The sequence below is a fragment of the Vigna umbellata genome, chromosome 10 (assembly GCF_029865625.1).
Source record: "Vigna umbellata cultivar VRB3 chromosome 10, Vumbellata_1.0, whole genome shotgun sequence".
Classification (NCBI taxonomy): Eukaryota; Viridiplantae; Streptophyta; class Magnoliopsida; order Fabales; family Fabaceae; genus Vigna; species Vigna umbellata.
Window position 1 is genome coordinate 21,106,833 of NC_142174.1, and position 24,148 is coordinate 21,130,980.

The following is a 24,148-nucleotide window of genomic DNA, read 5'->3' on the forward strand; positions in this document are numbered from 1 at the left end:
ACATTTTAAAACATCCATCACCACACCAAACATCAATTAACTATTTTAAAACATTTAAATCCCAATTCATACAAAGGAAGATAAACTTCTATTTTTAACCAAATGCAACACAACCTAATTAAAATCATCAATTAAAATAACATCAAGAAAGGTCACTAACTTCCCTTATCTTAGGAAGAACTCTTATGGCTCTAAGAACTCTCAACAGTTGCATCCACCGCAAAAAACTCTAGAAAAGCCTATAACTCACCAATTGGTGATCGAAATCAAATCTTAGAACCTCAAATTGACCAAGAATCAAGAAAGAAGCACTTTTGATACATGCAAAAATAAATTTCTCTGCATGATCATGGATCGAAAATAAAAGGAAAATTGGTTAAAAACTTACTTGCTTTAAACAAAGAACTGACTGGGTAGAAGTAGAGATTACTCAACTGTGATCTCATAGGAACTTCCTTATCATCAAATAGATGATCGAGGAGTAAGATTTCTTAGAGAGAAAGGAGAAAAAACTAAGAGGAATAGTTTTAGAGAGATGATTTGTGTTTTAAGTAATGAGACGAGTTTAAAATTTTTTATTTATACTAGTAAATTATTTTAATTTTAAAATATTCATCTCATTATTTTAAAACATTTATCAATTCTAATACTCTGTTTTTATGTTTTGACAATGATTGATTAAAAATAATTTTAATTAAATATTGAATTATAAAAAAAGCTAATACTATTATTAACTAATTATTGTTGTCATTATAACTTTATTAGTATGTCATTTAAATGTTGTATTATTTTCACCATTAATATTATTTTTAAATATTTTATATTTCATTATTATTATTATTACGATCATTAGTTATCATAAATAAAGGGTTGTAAATTTTAAAAAGATTAAATGGTCATTTGATAATTGCATTCTTCATGCCCTCCAAAAATCTTATGAAAAATTCAATCTCATATCTCTCCCTCAAATAACCCAAGTGTACTAATATATAGACTTCTGTTTTATATAATTTAAATATATATATATATATATATATATATATATATATATATATATATATATATATATATATATTTAACTTCGGGTTAACTTTTATGAAGTTTTTGTTCCAAGCGCATGTTGCATTGCATTATTGTAAAGAACTCGTGTTCTCCCTTCCTCCACCACGACTGTCCTTGTTCCACCATCCCTTCTTTTCTTCTATTTTCAACCAACGGCATTGGAAGCCATCGTCAAATACCTTCCATTGTCTGCCGTCGCCAATTTTCTCGAGTTCTTGAGCAGTTCACTCTCAGACAGCGTTGCTTAACATGAACACCCGTGAGTGGTTTTTCTCTTTTCCTCATTCGATTTTTTTTTCCATTTATCATTAAGTTTGCGTCTTTGGCAGAGGTTTATTGTTACTAAAGTTCACTCTTTTGTCACTATCCAAAGTACTCGATTGTGGTGTGTACGATATATAGTATAGACTCAAGGGTTAACACTCAGGACACTTCGGTCCATCCACTATCAACAATGTTGGATCATAATTGGGTCAGCGTTTAAGTTATTATTGGGTCAATAGTCCAGCAAACAATAAAATAATAAAAAATATCTGATTAAAGTTATTGATAAGCCTTATGAGTAACTAACTGAATATAAAGGTAAGTTTGTAAATATCTGATTAAACTTTTGGCCTTATCTTATGGGATCTGTGGTAGTTTAGGATCCATGAGATGACTTATAAATATAAGATAAGGCCAAAAGTCAGGTACGTTCGACTAGATCCAAAATACTCAATTATGTTAAACAATTCACTAAACTGCTTTTAACTTGAGCGTCAGAATGCCTTTTGCAAGCATCTCCCCCTGGTCAAGAATACAAGCGAACGGAGTAGGCGACTCAAGCATTGGAAAGCAGGAAAGTCATGTCAGAAAGATATGTCTCTCAGCTCTACACATATCCCTACAGGAACATGGTGGATTGTGTAACTCGTGTTTTATTGCTTCCAAAACACGTTTTGCATTGTATCTTCCTCCATTATTGATGATGTTTTATGTTTTCAGGTTCTTATTATTAGCTTTAAAATTTAGATCTAGTATGAGTTTATTTATCTAATATGTTGTTAATTTTTTTTTTGTATGTTAGATGTGTTGAGTTATTTATTTATTTAAAATTGGTTAATTATATATTTAAATTTTATGGATTTAAGATTATTGTTTTATTCAATTAGCTTTAGCTTTAGTTTCTCGTATGAGATTTAATACGAAAATTATTTACTATCTCCAAGTGTTTTGAATAAATTACATTTTTTAAAATTTTATATAAGAGATTTAATACGAAAATTATTTACTATCTTCAAGTGTTTTGAATAAATTACATTTTTTAAAATTTTATATAAGAAGTGATAATACTAATAATTTATAAGTATTAAATGTTGAAAGATTAATTATTTTTTAATAGTTTATTGATACATATATATTTATTTTAATACACATATTAAAATTCATGAATATTTGTCGGTATTTGTATTGATCTTCTAATGTATATTTGACTGTGGTTCATAATCATTTTCATTTCTTGTAACCTAAAAACCAATGCGAAATGTACTAAGAAATTAAAAAAAAAGTCATTCATCTAGAATCAGATAGGGCCACACCTTGAATATAAAAGTGATGTCATCAGTCATTTAAACATTAATAAAATTGATCACATAATTTCAGTATATATACGTATGAATTGAAATTTGAATAATTCACCACACATCAATGCTAAGAATCAGAGAAGTTAAAGAATGTATACAATTTCTACAAGGTAACAAAATTGGAAGTGGCGATGAAGTGGAGTTTAGATGTACTTATGTCAACTATTTGACTGAGAGAAAGTTGAATGCAACTGACATTAGGAACAACCATATATGTGATGATTTCCTTCGAAGTTATACAACATTGACATTTGAAGTGTTTTCCTTATATAAAAATGTACAATAATGTGTAGTACTTTGAAGTGCTTTGATTATAGTAAATATTTGTACATTATTTAAAGTGCTTTATTTATAAATTGTTGTATTTGGCTTGAGTCTGATTTGTTTTTAATTGTTTTTGTTTTTATCCAGATTTTTCTTGTTAGACAAAAAGAGAAATAGATAAATTATTTGAAAAAAGAAATTCTAGAATAAGATTTGAATGTAGTCAAAACCAAAACATATACGACGAATAAGCCTCAGTTATGACCCAAATTGAAGTATATAGTCAAGAATAAGTTTCAGTTATTACCAGAATCGAAATCTATCTTCCTTCATGTAAAGACCGTGAAATTAAGAGAAAGTGAAGGAAGACACGTGTATGCAGCTGAAAGGACTGATCGGTTTTTGACGGTAGTATATAAATAGAAGTTTTAAAATTTAGTGCCACTCTCTGCATGCAACTCTTCTCTCCAAACTTCTGAGTTTTATTTTCTCCTCCTTCTCTCTACAAATTCTCTCTAGAAATTCTCACTTTTTCTTCAACTGATCATCAATCAGGCCGTGCCTGAGCTTTCCTGGTGTCAAGAGCTTCTCTTTTCACCGATCAAGTTGCTATTTTGGAGTTGGTAAGTTCAATTCCTTCGTCCTTGGAGGTTCCTACATTTTTTGGTACATGCAAGCATTGTTCAGCTTGCATGTGTTCATCAACTACTCCTTTGAATCTGTTTTCTGTCTTTGATCCTCTGGTTGGTTCCTTTTCACCGATCAGAAATTTGTAAGCTGCCTTAGAAGTTAGTTACCTGCGCGTTAGATAGGACTGTGGAAGTGTAGAATTTGTCTGGTTCATTCGAGGTAAGGGAAGCTAAATAATTTAACTTGTATTTTTATATGTTTGAAATGAATTGTATGATTGATTGAATTCATGTTGAATTTCTGTTGTCGATTGAATGTGAGGACTGAACTCTGTGAACTGGATTTGAGGAGTATTATGCAGAAAAAGTGTTCGGCCAATGTCAATTTGAGGAAGTGAGAGAGTGAAAATGAGAGTGATTTTTGGCAGTGGGGTGAGTTTGAATAAGTGTATTGTGACTTGTTAGAATCATTAAGTTTGCCAAAAATGTATAAAAGTGGTAAATTCTGGTGTTTTTCGTAATTCTGCAGAATTTTGCAAAATTATGCAGAACGCGGAGTGTGCACAGTTGGTCGTTCGGTCTTGGTCAAGCGCTCGGTCTTATACTAGTAGTTATGTTAGTGTTAGCGCTTGGTCGTATACTAGCATTTATGTTAGTGTTAGTGCTCGGTCTTATACTAGCATTTATGTTAGTGTTAGCGCTCGGTCGTATACTACCATTTATGTTAGTGTTAGCGCTCGGTCTTATACTAGCAATTATGCTAGTGTTAGCGCTCGGTCTTATACTAGCAGTTATGCTAGTGTTAGCGCTCGGTCGTATACTAGCATTTATGTTAGTGTTAGCGCTCGGTCTTATACTAGCATTTATGTTAGTGTTAGCGCTCGGTCTTATACTAGTAGTTATACTAGTGTTAGCGCTCGATCTTAAACTAGTAGTTATGTTAGTGTTAGCGCTCGGTCTTATACTAGCAGTTATGCTAGTGTTAGCGCCCGGTCTTATACTAGCATCCAATTTAGTCTTGGTATTCAACTTAGTTTTAGTACTCAGTTTTAATATAGTGTTAGACTTTCCCTAGTAGTCGGCCTTCGTCAGTGTTGGTAAATTGTTAGGTCTTGTCTGTTATAGATTGTTCGATCCTGTCCTAGGGTGATGAGAAATTGTTCGATCTCTAATGTTCACATGGTTTTCAGTCTTATGAGTGAGAATATGATTGGTGAATGACATGCTATGTTAATTAATGAGGATTTATGTTTTCAAGTAATGTGGAAGAGAATTCCAAGGAGGAATGTCTCGTGGATGGTATTTGAATTGTAAAGTATGAATGTGGGTATCCTGCTAAGCTAGTGTTTATCTTGATATTTTGTGATTACTCATTCTCAAGTAGAGAGGAGTAACTCATGTGTGAGAATGGTAGGAGGTCCTTTAACCTCAAGGTATCGAGGTAATCTTCACTAGACTAACCTTGTGGGGTAGCTTGATGGGGGTCTTGTTGTTTCACCACCACAAGTGCAGGAACACTTGTAGCTACACATTCATACAATTCGGATGGTCAAGTCAGGTGTTCGGTCTATGCATGATTTATAGTGTTCGGTCATAACTACTTGAGTGTTCGGTTTGTATATGATTGCTTGTATTCGGTTTTGGTATGTTGTAGTGTTCGGCCTTGCATTGTTTGGACTTGTGCGAAATGTATGTATGTATATACAAGTAAATTACATTAGCTTACCCTTATTTCTTGTTTTTGTCCATGTTTCTTGTTTGGTTCTTCTTTTGCAATGATCACCATGTGGGTGTGAGCAATTGGAGAGGAGTTCTCGGTGGAGCAGTTCTTGGAAGGAGTGGACCCCTCGGCTTAGTACAAGACCGCTCGGTCTTGTAAATAGTTTTGTATGAACCATTGGGTTATAATCCTAACCTGGTAATAATCGTTCGGTTATGTACATAGTTTTGGAATAGTGTAGGACTTTTGTAAAGTTTTAAATTTTATGGTTATTTTGTAATAACTGTAAGGTTAACTTTATTTCCAGTAACTGATTTACTATATTATTAAATGATGACTCCTATATATAGTTTTATGCTATATTTTTGGGATGTTACACTTCACAGGTTTTAAATAATTTTATATTAATTTTGAAATTTCAATGAACAGTCTTCGATTGCCTGAGACTAAAGTTAATTGAATAGACTTTGGTTGTTTCGCATAATAAAAATCTATTCTCCTTTTCACGTTTTATGAAATTTGAATTATTTTAAAATTTGAGAATGAATAGACTTCGGTTGGGTATCAAAATCGAAGCTTATTTCTTTATTTGTTTTTTAAAAGTTTTTATGTTTTGATTTTGTATATAATTTAAAGTTATTTCAGAAGTATATAAGCATGGTGTTGGAAGTCCCATATCGACTAGAGATAAGGCCAATTTATAATATATAAGTGAAGTGCAAACCTTACCTTATAAGTCGATTTTGTGGGATTGAGTTAGGCTTATAACTCACTTTTTAATATGGTATCAGAGCCATGATTAGAGTTTATCCTAACGTGAGGGAGGTGTGTGTTGGAAGTCCCACATCGGCTAGAGATAAGGCCAATTCATAGTTTATAAGTGAGTGCGAACCTCACCCTACATGCTGATTTTGTGGGTTGAGTTAGGCTTAAAAACTCACTTTCTAATATGGTAAGTTTTGTGGGATTGAGATAGGCTCATAACTGAATTTCTAATACATGGTTAAAATTGAAAAAAAAAAATTTACTTTATCTAGATATCCTTTATCAAAAAACTGAAATACAATATCGAAAAGATTCGATGTTATGTTAATTTTTTTTTGTGAAATGATCTTTCAAACGTAAGTTTGAAAAACTTACACTATTTTACAAATTTCAATTTGAACTTAAAATATCCTGTAATATATAAAAGAAAACTAATAAAAAAATTAAAATATTTATGTAATTTTAAAGTTTATATATAAATTCACATTTAAAATAAAAATAAATTTTAATTTTGTGCATATTTAAACACTACACTCTTTAAATTCATATTTCTAATTTTTTAGGCTACAGAGGGAGGAGAGGAATGAACTTTGTCCATCATGGCATCATACCTATTATCTCTTGTGTTGATTAATGACTATCTCTTTGTGTTGAGTAACGAATGAGGGTCGTTTTATTAATCATTAGTTTCCTATGAAATTGTGGATAAGAATAAAAGAGTGTTGTTGTCAACCCTAATAGATTGCCAACAAGATTGAAACGTGAGTGGCTGTGTTTCTATTCCAATATATACTTTCTTCAATAAGTTTCATTTCTGATTAAGTTTCTGCATCAGCAATTCTTCAATAAGTATGTGTCAATATTTTTTTTTATCATATATCTATATATAATCTGTGTAATTTAAATACGTTAATTGAAAAATAGTTTCATAGTATTAGGTTTATGGTTAACAACATCTTTATCATGAAAAGTGTAACATCCCAAAATATAGTAATTACCATAATTTAGAATTAATTACAATTAACAGTAAATAAGCAGTCTTTTCATTAATAAAGCAGAGTTCAAAAGCCGAACGGCTTAAGGTTGCAGAGTTTCAATATACAACTCAAAACAACGAGCGCTAAATAACGAACGGTTTTAGATACAAATAACGTACGCTCAAAATAGGGTTCAGGGATAATTAGGACGAACGGCTTTACAAAATATTTAGCCGAACGTCCAACTAAGCTAACAATTCATAATTCTAATCTATCGAGCGCTCTAAGGCTCGGCCTTTACTTCTACCTCCACCAGATTAGCTTCATTCAAATTTTCTTCTTCCAGCATTTCTTCCAGGGACGTACCACCATCTGCTCACATCCACAACGGATGATCATTGCAAAACAGGACGAACGTACATGGACAATTGACAACACAATGAAAACGAAAGGGTAAGCTTATAATATTTAATTCATACATCCAACATACACATTCAACATTTCAATGCACACGCACAACATACAATTTAACATAATTCATCATAGTAATATATATATATATATAATAGACGACTGTCCGGACTGTATGAACCATGTAGCTACAGGCGTCCTTGCACCCGAGTGATGTAGTAACTGGGATACACTCAACAGCTGCCACTCGAGGTTAGCCCTATCCAAAGTACCCCTAAGGAATAGAACCTCCTACCATTCCCACACATGACTACCCCCTTCTACGTGAAGATGAGTATCACGGAATATCAGGATGGACCAAGCCAGCATTAGCTAACCACAGTCATACTTTACCAATTCAATATTCCACATATCTGAGACGTTCCTCCTTGGAACGCTCGTTCAAATTCCATAATCATAAAATCACTTAATATAACGTTCGCACTGTAATTTATCATAATTCATAATCAATCTCATCTTTAACTTTAAGAGTACAAAAAGACGAACGTTCAGTCCTTTGAAGAAGATAGGACGAACGTCCAAATACAGTACTGGATGGACGGACGTAACTCTCTGGTTGACCAATTAAATGAACTGATGCCAGTATTTGAACGAACGTAAGAGGATAAATATTCAAATGTTGGAACGAACGCTATTTTGAACGTACGCTTCGGTATCAGACCGAGCGCTGTTTAAGACGAACGCTTCGGTATAAGACCGAGCGCTGTTTAGGATGAATGCTTCGGTATCAGACCGAATGCTACTAAGGTCGAACGTTCGACATAAGGCCGAACGCTATCAAGAACGAACGTTCGACGTAAGACCGAACGCTATTAAGAACGAACGTTCGACAGAAGGCCGAACGCTATAAGGGCGAACGCTTCGGTATAAGACCGAGCGTTACGTATTTATAAAGTTTCAATTATTTATAACAGCTGAGCTGAACGAACGCTCAGACATCCATATGGGGACGCTCGTTCTCGAGCAGAATTCTTTCCAAATGAAAGATTTCCATTCTAAGTGATTTTAAGGGAAACCGAACGGTCTAAGACCGTACGATGACGAGCGTCATTTATCAAAGGGGATGATTTCAGTTTCAGATTTCTCAAACTTAACAAATTCCAGATTTCAACATTTTAACCTATACTTTATACTTCAAATGATTCTCAAGTCTATGAACTTTATAACTTTCACTTCCAGATTAATTCACATTCAACAATCAACATATTAATAACTCATATATTACAATATTCATCCATCATTCATACGTATCAAACCAACATACAGTTCAACAACCCAGAAATCATATACGATATCAGAGAACGTTCATAACAGCTCAAACTTCAAAATTTTCATACATACAACTCAGATCATACAACATGCAGTATAAATTAAACATATAAGCTTCCCTTACCTGGATAGCAGTGTTCGTTCTAATAGTATCACTTGGACTTGCCCAACTTATGGTTTTCTACCCTCCAAGATCTTTCTTATTCTCTTCAACTAAGTCTAACCAAAGAAACGTAAACGATATCAACTTAAGCCCTTGCATGTAACTGAATCTGGGTTCGAAGGAATTCCAGAAACGAGCTTATGAGTTGGAAATCTTACCGTCAACAGAATCTGAAGTTGTTCGGACCAAAATGAAGTTCACGGCGTAAGGAACGTTCCTACGGTTCTGAATGTTAAACGGAGAAGAGATGAATGAGTAACAGTAGAGAGAAGTTTTAGGGTTTCTAGAGAGAGGTTGGAGAAGATGAAGGATTTGAGTTCTGAGGAAGAGGATGAGTGGTGCAGGTAAGAGAGAGAATTCTAGGAAATCCAGTTTTGTGAAATTCACGTTCGTTTGAGCGAACGTACCCCAAGCTGACACGTGCCCACTAAATTCTGAACTGGAAGCTTCTTCTGCAACACGTGGCGTGTGTGCATGTGAAGCCATGTGCGTTTTCAGAGAATGAGGGGCGCGGTTTCAGTGTATGTCAGAGAGTTTATCAGATTTGGAAATGGGTTTTAAAATGAGATAAGCATGGATTGAGGGGTGCATTAATGGTGATGTGACAGGTAATTTACAGAGAAATTTTTAGGGTCTCACATTCTCCCTAACTACAAAAATTTTCGTCCTCGAAAATTTAAAACTTACCCGTGAATAGGTGTGGATACAAGTCTCTCATCGCACTCTCTACTTCCCAAGTTGAGTCACCAGTCTTAGCGTCCCACACTATCTTTACTAAACGAACGTCCTTCCCTTTGTGTAACTTTGTGCGAACGTTCTCAACACGAACTGGTTGCAACTCCAGCGTTCGATCCGGTTGTAGGTGAATGTCTTCCAGTTCTAAGACATGAGAGGGGTTGGCTATATACTTTCTGAGTTGAGACACATGGAAGACCGGATGTAGATTTGATAATTGAGATGGCAATGCTAATTCATAAGCTACTGGTCCAATTTTTCTCAAAATCTGGTACGGTCCTATGAACTTTGGCGACAGCTTCTTTGGACGAACGACTCTGCCTACTCCAGTAATTGGGTTGAGTCTCAAGAATACGTGATCCCCTGCAGCAAACTCCAATGGCCTCCTTCTTCTATCCGCATAAGATTTTTGCCTACTCAGGGACGTCTTCAATCTCTCCTGGATCAACTTCACTTTGTCAGTCGTTTGCTGGATGAGTTCAGGTCCAGTCAGCACGTTCTCTCCTTCCTGGAACCAACAAAGTGGCGTTCGGCATTTCCTTCCATAGAGAGCTTCAAACGGCGCCATACCAATGCTAGCTTGAAAACTGTTGTTGTACGTGAACTCCACTAGCGGCAGTATTTCATCCCAGGCGCCCAAGTGATCTAGGACGCACGTCCTCAGTAAATCTTCCAGCGTCTGGATGGTTCTCTCAGACTGGCCGTCCGTTTGCGGATGATAAGCTGAACTCATCTGCAATTTGCTTCCTAACTCGCCTTGTAACGATTGCCAAAACCGAGATGTGAATCTCGGGTCTCGGTCAGAAATTATGCTTGCAGGCACTCCATGAAGACGAACGATCTCCTTGATGTACAACTTAGCCAAATTTGTCATTGACATCTTCAAGTTTACTGCTAGGAAGTGGGCGCTCTTTGTTAATCTGTCCACGATTACCCAGATTGAATCATGATTTCGAACCGTACGTGGTAGATGGGTCACGAAATCCATAGAAATGCTGTCCCACTTCCACTCTGGAATTTCCAATGGTTGAAGCAAGCCGCCTGGTCGTTGGTGTTCAGCCTTTGCACGTTGACAGGTCAAACAAGATGCCACAAAACGAGCGACATCACTCTTCATTCCAGGCCACCAGAACGAGCGTCTAAGATCTTGGTACATCTTAGTCATACCGGGGTGTATGCTAAGACGACTGTGATGTGCTTCCTCCAATATGATCCGCTTCAGTTCGCCATCATTGGGAACGCACGTCCTACCCATGTAACGCAGTAGGCCGTCCGTCCCAGCATTGAACTCTTTGGCTCGTTCTGAACCGAGCGCGCTAAAGATCTTCACCAGCTCTTCATCCTCTCGTTGCTTCATTCTAATCCGATCAAAGATGTTGCTAGATATTCTAAGGTTACAGCACTTAATGCTGTTCGGCTCCAACTCAAACTGCAACCTTAGATCTCTAAAACTCTCAACCAAACTAAGCTCTTTCACCATCATCAACGAGACATACACTGCCTTCCTGCTTAGAGCATCCGCCACTACATTGGCCTTTCCAGGGTGATAAAGCAACTCAAATTCATAGTCTTTTAAGAACTCCAACCAACGTCTTTGCCTCATATTCAACTCCTTTTGATCAAATAAATATTTGAGGCTCTTGTGATCACTGAAGACTTGGAATGTCGATCCGTAAAGATAATGCCTCCAAATCTTCAGTGCAAAAACGACCGCTGCCAATTCCAGGTCGTGCGTTGGATAATTGCGTTCATGAATCTTCAACTGACGAGACGCGTATGCTACCGCTCGTCTCTCTTGCATAAGCACACAGCCCAACCCTTGATGGGACGCGTCACAGTACACTTCAAAAGGTTTGGTCGTGTCCGGAATAATTAAAACTGGAGCGCTCGTCAACTTATTCTTCAACTCTTGGAAACGCTCCTCACACAGATCAGTCCAAGCGAACGGCTGATCCTTTCTAGTCAATTGGGTAAGCGGAGCCACTATCTTGGCGAATCCCTCTATGAAGCGTCTGTAGTAGCCAGCAAGCCCAACGAAACTTCTCACTTCTGTGACCGAACGCGGGCTCTTCCAATCCAACACTGCTCTCACCTTAGAAGGATCCACTGAAATACCTTCAGCCGAGACCACATGGCCCAAAAACTGTACCTCATTCATCCAAAATTCACACTTGGGCAGTTTTGCATACAACTCCTTTTCTCTCAACACGCTCAGCACTGCCCTCAAGTGTTCTTCATGCTCGGCTTGTGTCTTAGAGTAGATGAGAATATCATCTATGAAAACGACCACAAACTTGTCCAAGTAAGGTCTGAAGATGCGGTTCATATAATCCATGAACACTGCAGGAGCGTTCGTCACTCCAAATGGCATCACTACATACTCGTAGTGTCCATAACGAGACCTAAACGCTGTCTTCTGAATGTCGTCCTCTTTCACCCTAATCTGATGATATCCCGAACGCAAGTCTATCTTTGAAAATACCGTTGCCCCATGCAGTTGATCCAACAAATCATCAATCCTTGGCAACGGGTACTTGTTTTTGATGGTCAGCTTGTTCAATTGTCTGTAATCTATGCACAACCGAGAGCTGCCATCCTTCTTTTTCACCAAAAGCACAGGCGCTCCCCATGGTGATACGCTCGGTCTAATAAACTGCTTCTCCATCAACTCTTCGATCTGCTTTTTAAGTTCAACCAACTCTGCAGGCGCCATCCGGTATGGTTGAACTGAGATAGGTGCGGCTGTCGTCACCAAATCAATGGTGAATTCAACTTCCCGAACAGGAGGTAACCCAGGTATTTCCTCTGGAAAAACGTCCTGAAACTCCTCCAAAATAGACGTTCGTTCCTTACTGCTAATAACGAACGTTCGTTCTTTACTGCCAATAACGGACGTTCGTTCTTGCCTCAACTTTCCCAGCTCTTGGTCTTCATGCGTCATTATGAGAAAACAAGCAGCGCCCTCCATAATGTCTTCTTTTAATTTACCGAGCGTCACACCCAACTCCTCTTCGTCTTCTTCAGGAAAAATTAACTCCTTAGCTCCACAATCTATGAGAATGCGATTGGTATTCAGCCAATCCATTCCCAAAATTACCTCTAAATCTTTGAGAGGCAAACAGATGAGATTTACCTTGAATCTACGCCCTTCTACCTCAATAGGACATCTAACGCACATGGTAGACGTCCTAACCTCACCAGCGGCTGGTGTTGACACCACCAGGTCAAACTGCATCTCACTCGCTGCTAACCCCAGTTTTTCAACGCACGCCTTCGAGATGAAGGAGTGTGTTGCCCCCGAGTCATACAACACACAGCAAGATATTCCATGAAGTAAGCAGGTACCAGTGACGAGCGTACCTGAGCTCGCTGCCTCCGCTCCAGTGATCGCATACACTCGTCCCACTGCTTGAGCTCGTCCCCCTCTCGGCTGATTCCTTCCAGCATTTGGTGGTCTCATTACTGCTCGACCTCCAGAGTTGCACTCGTTCGCTACATGTCCATTCCTTCCACAACGAGTGCAATGTTTTCCACCCACCAACTGAGGGCATGACGAACGGTAATGCGGCCCTCCACACTAAAAACAAGTAATACCACCTTGCTGCCCATACTGTCCGGCAGGAACCAATGCTTGCGATCCGCTTGCGTTCGTGAGTTGATTTGGACGAGCGTAAGGGAATCTCTTCTGACTGGTATTATTCCTTGCTACGATTGGTCCCCTTACACCCTGATGTTGCTTCTTGTGCTTTTCCGCCTCAGCCATGTTCTTCTCCAACACCTTGGCCCTCTCCACCATGGCAGAAAACGTTCGTATGCACAAGCTTGAAATCATAACCTTCAAATCACTTCTCAAGCCGTTCTCAAACTTCCGGCACTGCCACTCTTCATTTGTGGCCATTGTGTTGAAACGAACCAAGTGTTTGAACTTGTTCGTATATTCAGAAACAGACATCCCTCCTTGGACCAATTGAAGAAACTCCACTTCTTTTGCAAACCGAACGCTATCTGGAAAGTATTCTTCATAAAATTTATTCCTAAACACTTCCCAAGTGATGGGAGTTTGGGCGTCCGTCAAGAGAGCTTTTGCGCTCGTCCACCAGTGGCTAGCTTCACCAGTTAATAAATATTCCGTAAATGCCAAACGGTTGTCGTCTGGGCACCTTTTGGCATCATAAATCCTCTCCATGTCCCTTAGCCATTGATCCGCTGCATCCGGAAGTCCCTTTCCATTGAACTTGGCAGGATGATGTTGTAGAAAACTTTCCAAACTCCATTCCGTAGTGGGCTGGGTGGCATTGGAAGAGGACGCTCCTGGCGTGCCTCTGGTAGCAGCAAGAATGTCCATCAATTGCCTCTGCGTGGCTTCCGAACTGGCGCGAGCGGCCTCCATAATCTGCATGGCGTTCTGATTTTGCTGCATCAGAGTGGCGTTCTGTTCCATCAGAGTATTATTCTGCTGTTGCAACCTATCTATCACGGATTCCAACAGCCTAGCGTTGTTGGACGCGTCAGTATCATTCGGCGGTGGGGGAGGAGGAAGTCTAGGCGCCATAGGTTCTCTGGTTCATCAGAAAACGAGCGTTAGAATTGTTCAAGAGTTAAAAACAATAACTCACTAAACATATAATAAGCACACAGCAAAAACACAGTGCACCCATATCTTACAGTGTCCTTTTTATAGAACAAAACTGCTCTGATACCACTAATGTAACATCCCAAAATATAGTAATTACCATAATTTAGAATTAATTACAATTAACAGTAAATAAGCAGTCTTTTCATTAATAAAGCAGAGTTCAAAAGCCGAACGGCTTAAGGTTGCAGAGTTTCAATATACAACTCAAAACAACGAGCGCTAAATAACGAACGGTTTTAGATACAAATAACGTACGCTCAAAATAGGGTTCAGGGATAATTAGGACGAACGGCTTTACAAAATATTTAGCCGAACGTCCAACTAAGCTAACAATTCATAATTCTAATCTATCGAGCGCTCTAAGGCTCGGCCTTTACTTCTACCTCCACCAGATTAGCTTCATTCAAATTTTCTTCTTCCAGCATTTCTTCCAGGGACGTACCACCATCTGCTCACATCCACAACGGATGATCATTGCAAAACAGGACGAACGTACATGGACAATTGACAACACAATGAAAACGAAAGGGTAAGCTTATAATATTTAATTCATACATCCAACATACACATTCAACATTTCAATGCACACGCACAACATACAATTTAACATAATTCATCATAGTAATATATATATATATAATAGACGACTGTCCGGACTGTATGAACCATGTAGCTACAGGCGTCCTTGCACCCGAGTGATGTAGTAACTGGGATACACTCAACAGCTGCCACTCGAGGTTAGCCCTATCCAAAGTACCCCTAAGGAATAGAACCTCCTGCCATTCCCACACATGACTACCCCCTTCTACGTGAAGATGAGTATCACGGAATATCAGGATGGACCAAGCCAGCATTAGCTAACCACAGTCATACTTTACCAATTCAATATTCCACATATCTGAGACGTTCCTCCTTGGAACGCTCGTTCAAATTCCATAATCATAAAATCACTTAATATAACGTTCGCACTGTAATTTATCATAATTCATAATCAATCTCATCTTTAACTTTAAGAGTACAAAAAGACGAACGTTCAGTCCTTTGAAGAAGATAGGACGAACGTCCAAATACAGTACTGGATGGACGGACGTAACTCTCTGGTTGACCAATTAAATGAACTGATGCCAGTATTTGAACGAACGTAAGAGGATAAATATTCAAATGTTGGAACGAACGCTATTTTGAACGTACGCTTCGGTATCAGACCGAGCGCTGTTTAAGACGAACGCTTCGGTATAAGACCGAGCGCTGTTTAGGATGAACGCTTCGGTATCAGACCGAATGCTACTAAGGTCGAACGTTCGACATAAGGCCGAACGCTATCAAGAACGAACGTTCGACGTAAGACCGAACGCTATTAAGAACGAACGTTCGACAGAAGGCCGAACGCTATAAGGGCGAACGCTTCGGTATAAGACCGAGCGTTACGTATTTATAAAGTTTCAATTATTTATAACAGCTGAGCTGAACGAACGCTCAGACATCCATATGGGGACGCTCGTTCTCGAGCAGAATTCTTTCCAAATGAAAGATTTCCATTCTAAGTGATTTTAAGAGAAACCGAACGGTCTAAGACCGTACGATGACGAGCGTCATTTATCAAAGGGGATGATTTCAGTTTCAGATTTCTCAAACTTAACAAATTCCAGATTTCAACATTTTAACCTATACTTTATACTTCAAATGATTCTCAAGTCTATGAACTTTATAACTTTCACTTCCAGATTAATTCACATTCAACAATCAACATATTAATAACTCATATATTACAATATTCATCCATCATTCATACGTATCAAACCAACATACAGTTCAACAACCCAGAAATCATATACGATATCAGAGAACGTTCATAACAGCTCAAACTTCAAAATTTTCATACATACAACTCAGATCATACAACATGCAGTATAAATTAAACATATAAGCTTCCCTTACCTGGATAGCAGTGTTCGTTCTAATAGTATCACTTGGACTTGCCCAACTTATGGTTTTCTACCCTCCAAGATCTTTCTTATTCTCTTCAACTAAGTCTAACCAAAGAAACGTAAACGATATCAACTTAAGCCCTTGCATGTAACTGAATCTGGGTTCGAAGGAATTCCAGAAACGAGCTTATGAGTTGGAAATCTTACCGTCAACAGAATCTGAAGTTGTTCGGACCAAAATGAAGTTCACGGCGTAAGGAACGTTCCTACGGTTCTGAATGTTAAACGGAGAAGAGATGAATGAGTAACAGTAGAGAGAAGTTTTAGGGTTTCTAGAGAGAGGTTGGAGAAGATGAAGGATTTGAGTTCTGAGGAAGAGGATGAGTGGTGCAGGTAAGAGAGAGAATTCTAGGAAATCCAGTTTTGTGAAATTCACGTTCGTTTGAGCGAACGTACCCCAAGCTGACACGTGCCCACTAAATTCTGAACTGGAAGCTTCTTCTGCAACACGTGGCGTGTGTGCATGTGAAGCCATGTGCGTTTTCAGAGAATGAGGGGCGCGGTTTCAGTGTATGTCAGAGAGTTTATCAGATTTGGAAATGGGTTTTAAAATGAGATAAGCATGGATTGAGGGGTGCATTAATGGTGATGTGACAGGTAATTTACAGAGAAATTTTTAGGGTCTCACAAAAAGTTATTTTATAAATATCATAATATTTTGATTTGATGAGAAATTAAATTAAAATTATTAAATGTTGAATATAATTTACAGAAAGTATAAAATGAATTATGATATATATTTTTAAGAGAATAATATTACTTACTCTATTATATATTTTTTCCTTCATCTATAAAAGAGAAAATAAAAAAGAAGATATAAGACTCTTCATACTTGAAAGATGGAATTTCCATTAATTTCATCTTCACATCATTTTCATATATAACTCTGCATTCATGATGAATTAGAATATAGATTCCTTAAAAATTAACATATGACTATATATACTATAAATTCTAATTCTACATATACAGAAACATGTGAATAAATAAAATTATTATTTATTAAAAAAAATCCGGTACAAATGAATACAGAAAATTAAAGTTTTCCAATATCTACTTTATGCGTTCCCAGTTTCATAAGTAGTGTTCCTATAAATAAATGAATTAGAAAACAAATGTATAGATGAATTTAGATAGATTTGAGTGAATGGATTTATAATATTTTTTTGAAGAGATTTTTGGAAGTGGAAGTAATGTATTTTGAAGTGAAGTTTGTGAGTGATTTAATTGATATGATAGATAAAATGAGTTTTAATAAATTAAAATATAAAATTATTATTTTATCTTTATGATAAAAATTAATATATTATTTATTATCATTATTATTTATTATAATATATGTATGTATGTATATATATATATATATATATATATATATATATATATATATATATATATTATCTGGTACATTCACTGAGAAAAAAAAACATTGTTAGGTCACGTAATTGATAATGTGGAGAGAAAAAGTAACACTGAATTCATAAACCTATAAATAGTGAGTTAGAAAGTTTTCCGAAAGATATATAAATAGTATGATAAAAACACTTAAAAATCCCTGAAATTGCGAGTGACTAATCTTGCAAATTCATCCACAATATCAGTCTTCAATGAGTTCATACGAACAAAAGATATTTACTCAATAATAAGTGTGCACAATAATATTTACTCAAATGAACACAACTTAAAAATATTACATTAATAATGACTTGAACTATTGAGATCCACATATTTAGAAAGTCAAGAAAAGTCATAGAATGAATTTTCTTTTCTAGAATAGTGAATTAGGGTTTGATGAGCCATAGAATGAAGTAACTTGGTTTAGGTTGACAGGAATAAAATATAAAACAAAATAAGCATCATCTTCGGAGTTGTGAATTCGTGGCGTGTATATTACGATGAAGATATTAGGGCCCACATAAGAAAACCAGACGTTGAACATATTAGAACCATCCATTCAAGTCACACAAGAGTTAAAGAAAATGTGTCATAGTGATCACTCTCTTGCTGGCATGCCACCGTAATTATATAACATAATAATAATAATAACAATAATAATATTATTATTATTATTAAAGAAAACTATAATGGTTTATTGTTAAATATTGTTTTAACAAAATGAATTGCTTCATTGGAAACATGTGATTACACGAGACTGTACTTTTTCTTTATAAAAAAAACAAAACTATAATTATTAAAATGATTATTAAAATAAAAATAGTAATTATAAAAAATTATTAAAAGAAATTAATTTATAGTTTTATTGTATGTATTTTTTTATTACACTGGTGATTTTTTATTCTGAATAGTAATTTGAATTAAAAAATAATAACTAGAAGCTACAATAGTAAGAACTTTTATATATATAAATACTTAAACGAGACAATCTCATCTCATAGATATTATATGTGTAAATAATAATTTAATTTAATTTAAATTTAAATATTTTTTGATTTAAGTTTCTATATTAATAATTATTACGATATAATTTCTATTATTATAATAGTTATATTAAAAAAATAAAAATAATTAAAATAAAAGTAATAATAATGAAAAAAATAATATCAAATCTGATTTAACATATTTAAATACATAGAGTTATATTAAAATATTAAATTAAATTAAATAATTATTAAAATTTAAATAAAAAACAAAATTTTAAAAAAATTTGGTTAATCGATATCCAAATCCGTTAACATATGTTAACGGATTTTAATATCCATAAACAATTTCTTTTAATTTTTATTTTTTATGTAAAATATTTTAATTATTTAACTTAATTAAAATTTTAATATTATTTAATCTATTTTAGCATTTTGAAAATAATTAAAATATAATTCATATTGTAATAATAGTTATATTAAATGATAAAATTAAAATAAAAATAGTAATGATAAAAAAGTATTAATGTAAAATTTGATTTAGTATATTTTAATATATTAAATTATAATAAAATATTAAATTAAATTAAATAACTATTAAATTTTAAATAAAAAATTAAATTTTAAATAAAAATTTAAATTTTAAAAAGTTTTATTTATCGAATATTAAAATCCATTAAAATATGTTAAAAAACTTTCTTTATCGGATATAAAATCCATTAAAAAACTTTCTTTATCGGATATTACCATCAAAGTATTTTGTTTAAAATTTAATAATTATTCAATTTAGTTTAAAATTTTAATATAATTTATAGTAATTTTATATTTTAATAATTATTAAAGTATGATTTATACTTTTATAATAATTTTATTAAAAAATTAAAATTAAAATAATTAAAATAAAAATAATAATAATGAAAATAAAAAACAAAAATAAAAATTTTAAACCAGATTTAGTATATCTAAATATATTAAATTATATTAAAATATTAAATTAATTTAAATAATTATTAAATTTTAAATAAAAATATAATTTGAAAAAAAATTGTGTATCTATCCAAATTCGTTAACTTTGGTTATCCGATTAACCAAATTTTTTTAAAATTTTGTTTTTTATTTAAATTTTAATAATTATTTAACTTCATTTAATATTTTAATATAATTTATTATATTTAAATATATTAAATCGGATTTTATTTTTTTTTACATTATTATTACTTTTATTTTAATTATTTTAATTATTTTTTTAATATAACTATTATAATAATAGAAATTATATTTTAATAATTATTAAGATAAAAACATATATTAAATAATATTAAAATTTTAAATTAAATTAGATTATTATTAAATTTTAAATTTAAAAATAAAATTTAACAAAAAATTATGAATAAGATTTCGAAATTTGTAAGAGCTTGAAAATGTAAGGCTATTAGGCCTAGCGGTCTGGCCCAAGAAGCTAAGGACACTAGGACCTTAGAAGAGGTCTCATTTTCTAGCTCTGAGTTCTTCATCCAGTTACTCTTTCTCTCTCTAAATTCAACTCCATTTTCTTCTTCTTGCTCTGAATTCTCTCTACTTTTCCACCACTTCCCACCATTGAAATTTCTAATAGGTAGTGTGCTTTCGTTCACGGAGTTGAGAGCTTCCCATTCATTCGATTAAAATTCTGCTTTGGACGGGTAAGTTATCTTTCTCTGTTCCTCCCTTTCCTTTGAACCTAGGGCATGCAAGTTTCTAGTTGCATGAAATCAATGGATTTCCTCTCTAGATTCTCTACGGGCGAAATTGACATTTTATTAAAGTTTGGAGGTGTAGGATGAAAGGGTTGGAGGTACAGGATGAAACACCCTTTACCTAATCATTGTAATTTGACCCATATTCTATGGGTCACTCCTAACCCATTATTAAAAAAACTCCCTTTTAGGAAGCCCTTCAAATGAGGGTTGTTTCTGTTAAATCAGTCTGAGGGTCGGACGTCTAGGTCCTTTAAATAGAGCGAAAACAGAACAGAAACAAAACCCAGGCTCGTGTCACTGGCGCTCAAGCGCTCTACTTAAAGCACATCGAAAATAGGGGTGTTGCTCCCTCCACCACCTCATTCCTGTTTTACCCCTCTCTTTATTTTCCCATTCCTATTTTACCCTTAGTAAAATTTTAGGGTTAATATCTTTTAACCTCTACCCACTCCAATCATCTACATGTATGCAGTGAAAACTCTTCTTCCTCTTTATCATTCGTCCTCTCATTGTTTCATTGTGTTCTTCTTTCTCTTTTTCACGTTCCACTTCTTCCTCTCATTCTTTAATTATGATAGAATTGTGGTCTCAGAGTGTGGTGGACTTTCATTAACTAGTGTGCTTAGTAAGAGATTGCAAGTGGTGGTGGAAGCAATTGATCAGCCGTGCCAAGATCGGTGTGTTGTGGTGGTGTGGTGGCGCTTGAAGGATTCGTCGTGAAAGTGCGTAATAAATCCTAAAAATATAAACGTATAATCTTTAAATTGGATGTGAGCATCTCTCGGCGGATGTGAGCATCCGTCAGCGGATGTCAACATCCGTTTAAGGGAAAACGGATGTCGATATCCGTTTTGCCTTAAACGGGTGTTGACATCTGTTGACGGATGCTCACATCCATTTAAAGTTACATGTTTATTTTCCAGTTTATTTTTATTAGTTTATTTTTTTATATTAATTTTGGAGATATTTTAATAATGTAATTTATATGTTTTGATGTATCATTTTTTAATATATTTTTGATGTATATTAATAATGTATTTTTTAAGACCTTTATTGTTATTAGTTTATATTTATATTTTTTTGTATTTTACAGTTATATATAATTAGTTTTTTGTTTTAATGTTTTTGTATAATATATATTTTTTATATATGGTTTTTCTACTCTTTAACAATATTATAATTATATAAAAAATTATTTATTAGTTTAATTATATGAAATATATAATTTTATTATATTAATATTTTTGTAATTAAAACAAACGCATGTGATGGAGTTGGGGGATCTGAAAAGAGAGAAGGAGAGGTGGGAGGTGGGGCTGAGTGAAAAGTAAAAATGGGTAGAAAGATAGGGTTTGAGTTTAAAGTAAATAAATAGGGTTAAAAGTAAAAAAGGTTATTTTTGTAATTAAAATTTTTGTGCAGAAGGTTGGGGAGGTGGAGGGAGAAGTGGTGGTGGTGGAGGGAGCAACACCCCGAAAATAGACTTCTTAAATATAACGTGAGTGACCTCTTTTAAAGCTCATAATAATCCCTACTCCCCTCTTTTAATAAAGACCTTGTTTGGGCTTGGGGGACTTATATACTATATGAAATATACCGATCAGATTGTCATTTATGGACAATGAACAGGTATTAATAGGTCAGATTGCCTTATGCTTTACAAATATACGATATTATTGGGTTTGATTGCCTAAAAATATATTTCACTAATGGTTAATCAATGGACTTGGTTGTCACAAGTCCTATAAATATACAATTGATGTGCAGGTACAATCATCTTTTTCTATCCTAGTAAAATAGTGACCTCTCTTTATGAAACATATCTGACTTGAGCGTTGGAGTGTCTTCTGCAGGTCAACAACTCATCAAAGTGGATTGCATTCTGGAAGAGGATTGAAGATCAAAAGAGAGCAAGGAAGGACGACCGACCCTCAAACCAATTTAATCGAAACATTTTGGCGCCCACCGTGGGACCGAGCACACCCCCATGAAACCATGAGGAATCATACGTGTAGACGTGCGCTCGGTCTCGACATTGCTACTTCGGATCGATACCAAGTTTTGCAACAAGAGTACAAAATTCCATAATAATTTCTCAAGGCATGTCTTTTGTTTTGAGAACTTTCAAGAACGTTCAGCCTTACATCCAACCTTGTCAGGTTCCAATATTTTTTATTATAATTTATAAATTATAATTTTTATTTTATTTAACTCATATTTTTGTGAGTAAAAATATCCTCCACATGGAGATTCAGTCTTACGTTCAACCTTGTCAGGTTCCACTTTTTATTATAATTTATAAATTATAATATATTGAAGCATTTATTTTATTTTGTTTAACTCATTTTTGTGAGTAAAAATATCCTTTACAAGAAGGTTAAGTCTTACGTTCAACATTGTCAAGTTCCACTAAGCCTTATATATGGAAAAGAGGGGGCTAGAGAGAATAATTGATGATGAAAATTGACACAAAATGTTTTGGTTAAATTGGTCTGATGTATGAGAATTAATTTCGATCGGTATATTTCATATAGTACAATGACAAATAAAAAGTCTCAACCTCCAGAGTTCTCTAATCCTATTACAAAACTTTAATTAACTTTTAAAAGCAATATCATTTATATATACATATAAAATTATATTACTAGATAGTTTAATATGTTATAATTTTATTATATTTAAATCAATATTTTATAACATACTAATTATTATGTTATTTAATAAAATATATAATAATACTTCATATTTTTTGTGTTTTCATATATTAAATAAAATATATATTTTCATTTTTTTATATCATACTCTTATATAACAATATTTATATATGAAATAACACTTCAAATATATTTCTCATTCTATAACATATTCTCTAACCAAATGTAGTCTTTGTAAAAAAAATGTTCATGTTAAATAAATAAAATAAATTTTCTTTATATTAGTTAGGTTTTAATTTCTTTAAAATCAAATAAATATTTTTAAAGATATAAATGACTTGCTTAATTAATAAGAAGTGATTTTTTTTTAGATTGTGATAAATAATTGATTTTTTATATATTATGTATTTTTTATAACATTTTAATAGTTTTTGAATTTCTTTTAATTCTATAAAGAAGAAAATCAACATGATTAGAAGTTTAAGCATAAAGATAAAGTTTCATGTTAAAAATTTTGGTTTAAACCCTCCTATGATTCATATTTGTTTAAGAATCTCAATTCGATTATCAAGTTTTAAGTTGTCTCAATTTGACACGTGATTGACATATTTGTTCTCATAAAAAAAATCACAGATTGACACGTGACATTGAGTAAACGTCGTTAGTTCTGTATTAACAGAAAGAGCCAAATTGCATCACATTTTTAAAAATAAGGATCTAATTGAAACAACTTAAAACTTGATAATCGAATTAAGATTACTGAACAAATATAACGATCATCCAAGGATTCTAACCTTAAATATTTGAGTTAAAGATAACCTTTTATATTTTTTTACTCACTTTTTTTTGTGTATGACGGTTTTTGTGTATGACGGTAGAACATATACTTTAAAAATGAATCAATCGATATAAAGAATAATAGAAATGTATATGTATGATTAAAAAAATTACAAACAAATAAACTACGTGCATGTTGAATAATTAAATTAATAACAACTAACATATAAAATGCATATAATATTCATTCTAATAATAATAAATTTAGTGAATATTACGAAATGAAAAATCATAAAACA

General features: G+C 33.9%; 1 protein-coding gene across 1 annotated transcript; it reads right to left on the bottom strand.

Moving 5' to 3' along the window:
- Positions 1–9,618: 9,618 nt before the first annotated feature.
- On the bottom strand, positions 9,619–14,229 carry LOC148192160 (uncharacterized). The gene is made up of 7 exons (XM_088100023.1): positions 13,544–14,229; positions 13,289–13,498; positions 13,038–13,183; positions 12,316–12,695; positions 11,557–11,820; positions 10,863–11,289; positions 9,619–9,923 (listed from the first exon to the last, which is right to left on the bottom strand). Exons 1-7 carry the CDS (start codon positions 14,227–14,229, stop codon positions 9,619–9,621), a joined length of 2,418 nt encoding a protein of 805 aa, XP_087956149.1.
- Between the last annotated feature and the right edge of the window lie 9,919 nt (positions 14,230–24,148).